Source organism: Mustela nigripes, chromosome 18 (assembly GCF_022355385.1).
Source record: "Mustela nigripes isolate SB6536 chromosome 18, MUSNIG.SB6536, whole genome shotgun sequence".
NCBI lineage: Eukaryota > Metazoa > Chordata > Mammalia > Carnivora > Mustelidae > Mustela > Mustela nigripes.
In genome coordinates, this window is record NC_081574.1 from 35,710,998 (window position 1) to 35,721,768 (window position 10,771).

The window sequence follows — 10,771 nt, forward strand, 5'->3', positions numbered from 1 at the left end:
GGCAATTTAACACGCCTTTGAATAACTAAAATTAAAAAAGAAAATTCAGCATTATCAAGTGCTGATGAGGATATACACCAAAAGAGACACTCTTTCATTCTGCTGATGGGAATACAAAAAAATAGTACAGCTACTTTGGAAGATGGTTTGGCAGATTCTCAGGAAGTTGAATATAGACTTTCCATATGACCCAACAGTCACATTCCTAAGTATCTACCCAAGTCATGTGAAAATTAATGTGTGTGGAAAAGCTTACATGTGACTGTTTATAGCAGCTTGATTCATAATCCCCCAAACTTGAAATAATCAGCCTGTCTCTGAACAGGAGAATAGTCAAATTCTCAGAGTACATGGACTGATTGTAGATTTTGAACTCCTAGTTCCCAATATGATGGTATTAGAGGGTGGGGCTTTGAGGAGATGAATTAGTCAGGGTTCTCCAGAGAAGCAGAAGCAAGAGAATACAGACCTAGAGAAGAAGATTTATTAGCAGGGACAGGCTCACATGGCTATGGAGACTGCAACCTGCAAATCAGGGACCTAGGAATGCTGAAGGCCAAGGAAGCCAAGAGTGTTAAGTCCCAGCCTGAGTCTGAAAGTCCGAGCATGGAGAGCACTGATGTTCCAAGCCAGGAGAAGATGGCTGTCTCAGCGTAAGCAGACAGAAAATCCATCCTTCGTCTACTTTTTTATTTTATCTGAGCTCTGATGGAATGAATGAAACCCACCCAAACTGCTGAGCACGATATTCTTTACTCAGCCTACAGTTTAAATGCTACTCTCCTCCAAAAGCACCCCCTCGAAGACACACCCAGAAATAATGTCTTACCAGTTACCTGGGCATCCCTTAGCCTGGTCAAGTCAGCACATTAAACTGACCAGCAACAGAATGTAGCTAAAGTGGTTCCTGAGTGCTCTCTGGCCCTCTTCAGCTACAATGTGAAGATACACCAGAAAGACAGCAGTGCACAACCTAGAAGAGGACCCTCCCCAGAACCCAGTCACACTGGGCCCCCAGCCTGATCTTGGGCTTCTAGCCTCAAAAATTGTAAGAATTAAATGTCCAATGGTTATAAGCCACCTAGTCTGTGCTACTTTTGTTATAGCTGCCCTGACTGGATGAGATACTGAGTTAGAGCCATACAACGGTATGCTACTAGGTGTCAAATGTATCTTGCTAAATGAAATATGTCAGACCCAAAAGACTGTATATTGTAAGATCCCGTCCAAATGACATTCTGGAAAAGATGAAACTGTAAGGACAGAAAACAGATCAGTGATTACCAAGGACTGAGGCGGAAGAAGTGGGTGGTTGGCTACTACAGGAGGAGTTTTTGTTCTGTGGGGTATTCGGGGTGGCGAAACCCATAGAATTGTATATCACGAAGAGTGAATTGTATGCAAATTTAAAAAACCAATTAACCAGAACTGGGGGGAATCTTGGGGTGGAATGTAGACTACAACAAATGAGTATGTGTTCCAGATGCGTGACATCATTTCATGGGGAGGAGTTGGGGAGAAAGGAGCTGACCTAAGCCATGGTGGGAAATGATGCTGTGGCTAGACTCTGTATGGCCAAACGGAAGAGGAACTGTACAGTATCACTATACTCCAGCTGGGAAACTGGTTTTCCTGTGGGGGTATGGTTTCACAATTCTGAAACTGCTTTATATGTATACTAGATTGAGCAGATAAATAAATGCTGTCAGAGATGAAAGTTACAAATTGGCCAAAGGGGAATTTAAATTAACCTGCAGCACTGGATTAGAGTTGAAGACAGGAGTGTAAAGTCACGTTTAGCTTACGTATGTGGGTAAATAGATAAACGTATGTGGATAAATCAATATTATATGGATATGGATAAATATAATATGTGTGCACACCCATGCACACCCACACATGTCTTAGCTTTGTCCTGTGGGGACCTAGGAGCAGTGGAACCCAGGAGAAATGGGCAAGCCCCATGTGGGGACACTGTTCTCCAAAAAAGGAACAAGGGCTCCTTGGAGAAAGGACTGATTATAAAGTTGGAACAGGGCAAACACAAGGTGAACAATGTTACACTGCCAGGAAGTAAAGCAATGCTAACAAAGGGAATAGTTGGGGCATGTCAAATGGGACACAAAAGCCAACCTGAAAGAACCCCCAGTGGCCAATATGGAACAGCATCACAAGCAAGTAAACAAAGTAGCATTGGGTTATGATCCAAAGTATAAAATAAATATGTATCTGTCTATACTGGTATTTTTAAAAGATACTGTATGAATATTAATAAGATTTTAGAAAAAGGTGTTTAGAATCCAGATTTTAGTAATCATCCATGAGCACTAAAAAAAAGTATCAATCAAATCAAGAAATAAGAAAATACACTATCCAAACACTTTGTCTCAAATGTTCAGAAATTACTCTAGCATCACGACTCCAAATCAGAATAAAGGACTCAGGAAAGACAAAAAAAAAAAAAAAAGAGTATTTAAGAAAGACTGCCAAATAATGAAATTAATGAAATATATGGTCAATTTTCTTGGGGGCGGGTAATAGTTACTTCTTAGTAGTCACTGCTAATGTGTCTGTGAAATAAAAAAGAATTTCTAAAATAGTTTGTGCATGCATGTGTGTGTGTATGGACATAGTCTTTTGGCCAAAGTGCATTAATATGATGATGGAGTTGAAATTATATATTTATTTTAAACAAGATGTTAAAAAATGTGGAAGTTGTGAAAGTAAAATATTGCTTAGTTCATCATGCATGTTACATAATAAATGAACAAATATATGTATATTTAACAACAGCAAGTTGAGAAGATTTGCCTCATCAATTATCATGACATAATATAAAACTACAAAAATTAAGATCAGATGATATGGGAGGGCAGCAATAAAAAGAGAGGACCACTGGATTGGCTATTTTTATCATAAAAATAAGTTCATTCCAGATAGATTAAGAATTTATATGTAAAAGACAAAAATTTAAATGTTATAGAAGAAAATTTAAAAGAATATGTACTTAGAGTAAGGAAGATTTCCTAATGACTTTGGGATATTTTTATGAACATTTAATTTCATTAAAAAGAGCATCCAGGGGTGCCTGGGTGGCTATTGGGTTAAAGCATCTGCCTTCAGCTCAGGTCATGATCTCAGGGTCCTGGGATCGAGCCCCGCATCAGGCTCTCTGCTCAGCAGGAAGTCTGCTTCCCCCTCTCTCTCTGCCTGCCTCTCTGCCTACTTGTGATCTCTCTCTGTGTGTGAAATAAATTGCAAAATCTTAAAAAAAAAAAAATAGACCCTCCATTCATCAAAATAGACCATAAAGAAAATGAGAAGCCAAGCCATAAACTGGAAGATGATGTTATCACATATATAGCCAAGAAAAAGATTGTATCCTGGATATACAAAGTCTTGGAGATAAAATAGAAAGACAAACAACCAAGTTAAAAAACTGCTGTAAACATGAACATTTTACAAAATAGCAAACATAAATGACCAAGTAACATATGAAAGATGCCAACATTTATTAACAATCAGGAAAATGAAAATTAGAACTGTAATGAGATTGCATTTTACAATTTCTGTATTTACATTCCATCTTATAATAAAACACAAATATGAAATCAAGTTCATTACTTTAAATTCAGAAAAACATTAAGTTTATGACTCATTCTCTCCCTAACCATTTCATTGTTTTTTGTAGAAAAAAACTTCTGTTGCAAAGAGTATTTGTTGTCGCTGCTTATTTTTTTCTAAATCATTTTTTTAAATTATTTGTGTTTGATTGGAAAGGAGAGCCCAGGGACTCTGGAATGTGCAAGAAATTTCCAAAACGTCTCTAACCAAGAGCCACATTCCCAAATCAGACTTTGTTCCTTTACCCTAAGATGGCACTATAGGTAACCAACGGGGCTTATGGCTATTGAACATCTGAAATGTGGTTAAGACAAACTGATGTGTAAGGTTTTCACTGGATTTTGAAGATTTACTATAAAAAGAGCAAAGTATTTCAATATTTTATACTGACCATGTGTTAATAATATTATGGATATACTGATGTAGAAAAATATATTGTTAAAATAAATTTCATGTTTCTTTTTAGTATTTTTTTTTTAATGTCCCTGGCAGAAAATTTGAAATTACACATGTGGCTCTCATTTCTACCAGGCAGGGCTAACTTGAGAAAGCGGGACAGTGGACGGAACTACAGTAGTACCCTGGCTCAGTCCCTTGACTTTGTGACCCTGTACTTATCCTCTCTGACTCAGTTTTGGCCTGTGCGTTTGGCGGAAAGCGGAACTTGACCTGGCCTGGGAAGTTTCTAGCATCCTGCCTCCGGAACACTTTAGTTAAGAGGCTTATAACAAGTACTCAATAAATAACTATTGTTAGTATTTTCTGGCTGCTTCCCGTTGAAATGCAACATCTCAGCAGCCACCCCCAACCCCATACACACAGGCAAGCACGTGAACCTAGAGCACATTGCTTTTGGGACTCTTTCAGAGCCAATTTTTAGAAAGAATAAACATGCTGCTGAGTGGGGAGTACAGACACGGAAGGGCTGCCCTCTAGCAGAGAGCAGAGGAAGGATTCCATGAGCTGCTGGTAGGGAGCCCGGGCGGGAGGAGCAGCGGGTCAGAGGCTGCTCTGCCATGCCTGGAGCTTAAAAGGATACAAGATGCCCTTCAGCAGATGAATGGATAAAGAAGATATGGTCCATATATACAATGGAACACTATGCCTCCATCAGAAAGGATGAATCCCCAACTTTTGTGTCAACACGGACAGGACTGGAGGAGATTATGCTGAGTGAAATAAGTCAAGCAGAGAATGTCAATTATATGGTTTCACTTACTTGTGAAGCATAAGGAATAACATGGAGAACGTTAGGAAAAGGAAAGGAAAAGCGAATTGTGGGAAATTACAGGGTAAGATGAAGCATGAGAGACTGTGGACTCTGAGAAACCAACTGAGGGATTTGGAAGGGAGGGAGGTGAGGGATGAGTCAGCCTGGTGGTGGGTATTAAGGAGGGCACTTATTGCACAGAGAACTGGGTGTGGTGCATAAACAATGAATCTTGGAACACTGAAAAAATAAAAAAAAATTTAAAAATTTAAAAAAGATACACAAGACATTCGCCACCACCTTTTGTAGCAGTTAAGGACCCCAGAGACAGGAAGAGCTGGAGCTTGGTTTCTAGAGCTGGGGCAGCCATGGGAGGAAGAGCAGAGGTGGGGAGAGCAGAGGCGAGCAGAGGTGGGGAGGGGGCGTGCCAGGAACCTGCAGTTCCTTGTTGGTCGGTACCAACGAGGACAGGCAAGGCTATTCCAAGCAAAAGTGAGAAACTGGTCCTTGTGTAGGCAGGGTGTGACTTAATATAAGCTGTTCGCTATATGCGAAGAACCCTTTAAGTCAGAGATCCCCTGTGCCCAGCCTCAGCCCTGCAGCTGATAATGTGTGGGTATTGCCTTTAACAGATGCCCCTCTTGAACTGCCAGTTCCTCCAGAGTTACCGGGAACAGCGCCTGGCCCACTTGGTTCTGAGCTTAATGACCATGGGCTACGTCTGGCAAAGAGGAGAGGCACAGCCCCAAGAGGTAAAGGACAACCAGATGCCCACCTTGTCTTCTGCCTGTTCTGCTGCTCCTGGAATACACTCCCCGTTTGGTCTCACACTGTTTTTCCGAAGACAGTTCCCTTCTTGTTCTTTTATCTGGCTATCCGTTGGAAGAAGGACAAGTGGCCCACTTCAACGAAAGAATTTTTTTCCTTAAGAAACTAAGTGTTTTTTCCTTTTTTAGAACTTGTAGCCATTTCTCCCTTTCATTAGCTTTCACATCTGTTTTCTTTCTGGCAATAATGCTTCCCAATGCATTGAAGGCAACAACTGAGGTCTCAAAGTACTTAACGATAGCTTACCTCTTAGGGTATTTTGTCTGCCTCTGCACTACATTATCTCTTGATTTTCACAATCCCATAAGGTACGTGAAATTCTACTGTGCCCATTTTATGGACAGCTGAAGACTACAGAAGGTAAATTCCCTGTCCAGGGTCAGAGAGCAATTGAGGGTAAAATCCAAGTCCATGTTCAGAACTTCTGATTCACCAGTGTAACCTTCTTTCCCTAGAGGCACTCATTGACATGAACAAGATTAATTTTAATTTTTAATTCTTCTTTCTTTCTACTGATTACTGGTCTCTTAATAATTTATTTAATTCTCTTCTGAATCTTGACTTCACATTTTATGGTTTCAACCTGAAGATTATAACGTGAAGTCTCTGAGTTCCACGAAGCAGTAGAAAAGCCTACTCCCTTTCATTTTGCAGAAGTGTCCCTTTCCCAGGAATCAGAGTTAGCACTGTTCTAGTACTTCATGTTCACTGAGCAGCCCTGGCCTATTTGGTTTGCTTGATTGATCTTGCCTCCTTCTTACAAGTAAACATGAGAAACTGCCCATGAGAAAAGGAAGGGAGGCTGAGAAAGGAGAGAAGAGTTGCTTCAGAGTTCTTTGGTTTTTTTTTTTTTTTAAAGATTTTATTTACATTTATTTGACAGAGAGAGATCACAAGTAGGCAGAGAGGCAGGCAGAGAGAGAGGAGAAAGCAGGCTCCCTGCTGAGCAGAGAGCCCGATGTGGGGCTCGATCCCAGGACCCTGGGATCCTGACCTGAGCCGAAGGCAGAGGCTTAACCCACTGAGCCACCCAGGTGCCCCTGCTTCAGAGTTTTTAAATGTCAAGACATCTTAATTTGTTTTTTTAATTGTGTGTCTGATATAAGAAAGTTTGAAATCTAGGCACACTACCAACCATTCCACTAGGCTCCCCTCCCCTCTTGTGCTCTCCAAACCATAATCATATTAAAGAATTGGAAGAAATGGGGCCATCTCATCTCTCTAAGTAGATCTGAGCTCTGGGAGAAGAAGGACTCTCTAACTTCAAGGTCTGTTCTTGTAGTTCCAGATGAACAGGCAGCCCCTGTCCACAGTCTCAGATCATCTCTTTCTCTGCATCTCATCTTTTAACTTTTCACTGAAATACACTTCCCTTCTGCACTGCCCTCCTCATTCCCTGATTCCCAAGGGACTCTTTAAAGTTCTTTTTTGTTTTCTACCTAAAAAACAGTTCTGTCCCAAGTCTAATCTAAAAATCTAAGGAAAAGCAAAGGCAGAAGAGGGACTCCTTTAATTGAAACTTTTATCTTAGGAGGAAATAAAAATGGAAGTGGGAGATAGGGAGCATGAGAATGTTCTTTTCAATCTAAACTAATTTAGCCTTGTCTGCAGTTAAAAAAAACCCCACAGACCCCCCATAGATTCTGGACTTGTGGACAGATAAGTTTCCTTGGAGCAGTCCTCAGACAACTTAGGGGTTGAAAGGGAACTGTCTTGAGGTGACTTACTTACTTGAAGTTATTATTGGGTCTGACTTACGAAATGATGGACAGAGTTGGCTGCCACACAGGATGAAATGTTCTATCATCCCCATAACTCTTCCCGATTGACACAAAAACACACACATGTGCGTGTGCGTGTGCATACACGCATGTATATATGTGTTTGACATCTTATACATATAAACATATATGCTTATATGCTGTAACACATATGTTACATATATGTTATATATGTGTATATATGTTACAGCATATAAACATATATTTTTACAACATCAACATCAACATATTGATGTAGTCGTCCATGTCTATAGATAAGTAGATAGATACAGAGATTTTTGTCCTGCTACTTATCAACTCAGTCCCCAGTTCATGCTCAAAACATTTAGTAATGCCCTTTTTTGCAGTCAACTTTCAGAGATTATTTTATACTGTAACTCTATGTACGTGCTTCAGTTTTGTAATATTCATATAAATTTCAGCTTGTATTTATAAACAATAGATCCACTAGAGTAAACAGAAAAAATATGAGAGCAGAGTGTGCGTTTACAGATCACTCAGATAATACCAGTTTTATTGCCCAGGTCCTTTCTCCACCACAGGATTGCTGGAATAGAGGGCAACCATGATTATCTTCTCTGCTGCATTTTTCCTAGAATATACTAACTGAATATTTTGTCATATCATATCATAGTCATATGTATCTGGATTTATCTATCAGCCGTATATTCCATCTATCATAACGTAATCGTATCTATCTGGATTCGTATCTAAAAGGTTCTGCCAAGAAACCTTGCCCTTCCCCTTGTCGAAGTCTCCAGAAACTTGGGGCTCCCTCCGATCCTGGTCCACTCAGACCTGGTACTGACAAACTGGACCCCTAGGAATCCAGAAAGGTAAGACGCGGAGTGAGTGCTTTGGATGTAAACAGACTGAAACTGAGTAAAGGGCAGGCCTGTGACTTTGACTCTCCCTGAAGTCAAGTCCCTGGCTTTTTCAGCCCCTTGCAATTAGAGATGTTCATATTTATTGTCTGCTTTATGGCTGTAAAGAAGGATGAACCTGAACTCAAGTTCAAAAATCACACGTCCCAGCAGTTTCACTCTGAATACATGGGTACAGGCTACATTTTTCTTGTTTGCTTCCATATCTCATCTGAATTTCTCAACTTGACCTTCAAGCTCCTGCTTCGCTCATACTTTCTCACCGAATTATCTCCTGTTTTCTAAGATGCCCTCTAGTCCTGTCAAATTAGGACCAGTGCCTTCAGTAAGTGATCATGATGTAGTTATCATAAATGCATGATTATGGGTGAATAAAGGTGAAACAGATAAACTGGATTGAGAATTTGATGGCTGATACTACCTCTTCTACCTATCCAGCATCAGTCCTCTGAAAGTTGGGCTGCGAAGTAGGTAGGCATCAGTCTAAAGAAGAAGTAGCACGGGTTTTTAGCAATCATTAGAGTGGGTGGAAGAGAGAAAGTATTAATATCCCTTTGAACTTTATTATCACAGCCAAATTTATTTCAGGCTGTAGATGCAAGAGATAGTGCTTTGTGACTTAATAAAATAGCTAAAGGGACATTTAGGTCAAATGCAGGAAGGTACTTCCTCAGCATAAGGTTTGTGGGTAACCACAGGATTTCAGAGGAGATGATGGGAATCTGTTCTAGAGGATTAAACACTTAACAAACAATGTAACTTTCTTGACTAATCTGTGTCCCCCTTGGAAGACACGAGGCCATCTCATCTCTCTAAGTAGCTCAGAGCCCTGAGAGGATACATTTTCCATACATATTAATAATGATCTTTGACCAATTCTGCTTTCATAATGAAATTGATGACCAATATTCTCATTAAAGCTGCTGAATCTGGCTCAGGGTTTTGACAGAAAAAAAAATAATAAATATACGTGTAGAAATGATTCTGGCCAGGGCGCCTGGGTGGCTTAGTTGGTTAAGTGTCTGCCTTTGGCTCATGTTGTGATCCCAGGGTCTTGGGATCAAGTCCTGCACCAAGCTCCCTGCTCAGTGGGGAACCTGCTTCTGCCTCTCCCTTCACTTGTGAGCTCTCTTTCTCTCTCTGACAAATACATAAACAAAATCTTTAAAATTAAAAGAAAAACCTCATTAAACACACACACACACACACACACACACACACACAAGTGAATTACCCCATTAAGAAAAACTAAGTTCGGACTTATTAAAAAAAGAAAAACCAGGAAGCACCTTGGTGAGGGGGTGAAATTCATCTAAGGTATGTGCTAAAGGTGAGTAAGAGTAGAAGAGTTATAACAGAAATGTGGGTTTGTGGTAATTACAAACATATAAAAGGAAGGAGATAATTTACAATGCTGGCCACTGGCTAAACGTTCTGGGGCTCCTGTAGGAGCTGAGATTTGGCTCCTTCTTTGTCCCAGTGACTTGAGGGAGAGGAAAACTTCTCCCTTCTTCCCTTTTAGGTTCTTTGGCTGATCTGATCATTAAATTGACATAAGAGAGGTTAATAAGAGAAAAATGTACATACGGAAGCCTCTAAAAATATGAGACTCAAACAAGTGACCCAAACAAGCAGCTTCTATACCTTTTAGACAAGAAAGCAATACAGTTGGGAAGACTTGAAAAAATGAAGGGGTTTGGACTTAGGGCAGCAAATTAGTGAAGGAGTAACAAGATGCCTTTCCTCAGACTTCTCAGCCCTGAATTCCCTACTGCAGGAGATAAGGACAGTTTCCAGTCTCCTGGTACAGGAAGGTACCTTTTGTGTAGCACATTTATTTCCTGCTCTCAGGGGAACAAAGGAGGTCAGAGTGTCCTACTTGGACCAGCTCTTTCTGAAGTAATGCGAGTTCAAATAAATAATGTGCCCAAGGGGGCATTTCGGGGTGGCATGTTCTGCTCACAGTGTAGTCACTCCCTGTGACATCCAAAGTGTGCATGGGTGTGTGTATGCTGTAAGTGCATTTGCACACAGACGTGCATGCCTGTGTATAAACTGATAAGCAGCTTATAACTGTATAAACAGCTTATAAACTGATTTGTCCTTTTATTTTCTTTTTCTCTTTGGGGTTGCCTATACTGAAGACCCATGGAAATTGGGTAAGTTCTCAGAAGTCCTTCACTCACTTTTGAATCCATACAAACTCATAGCTTACAAATAAACATAAAAGAAAGCATACCAGTTTTTAGGTAGGGTATGTAATCTAAAAATGCCTGAAAAAAAGACTGGGAGGACATGTACCAAAAATTAACAGTTCATAGTTAATGGTGGTGCCTCAGCTTTGTAAGGATTAGGGGATTAATTTTCTTTGCTATGTTTTCTAATCTGTGTATAATGAAACAAGTAAAGTGCAATGCAAAAAAAAAAAAAAAAAAAAAAAAAAA

General features: G+C 40.1%; 1 protein-coding gene across 1 annotated transcript in view; it reads left to right on the forward strand.

Moving 5' to 3' along the window:
- Window positions 1–10,771, forward strand: part of IDO2 (indoleamine 2,3-dioxygenase 2) — a 54,266-nt gene that overhangs the window by 17,682 nt on the left and 25,813 nt on the right. The window contains exons 3-5 of the mRNA XM_059384234.1: window positions 5,467–5,586; window positions 8,161–8,279; window positions 10,472–10,486. Of these exons, the coding sequence (XP_059240217.1) occupies window positions 5,467–5,586; window positions 8,161–8,279; window positions 10,472–10,486 (254 nt within the window). The remainder of the gene's footprint in view (window positions 1–5,466; window positions 5,587–8,160; window positions 8,280–10,471; window positions 10,487–10,771) is intronic.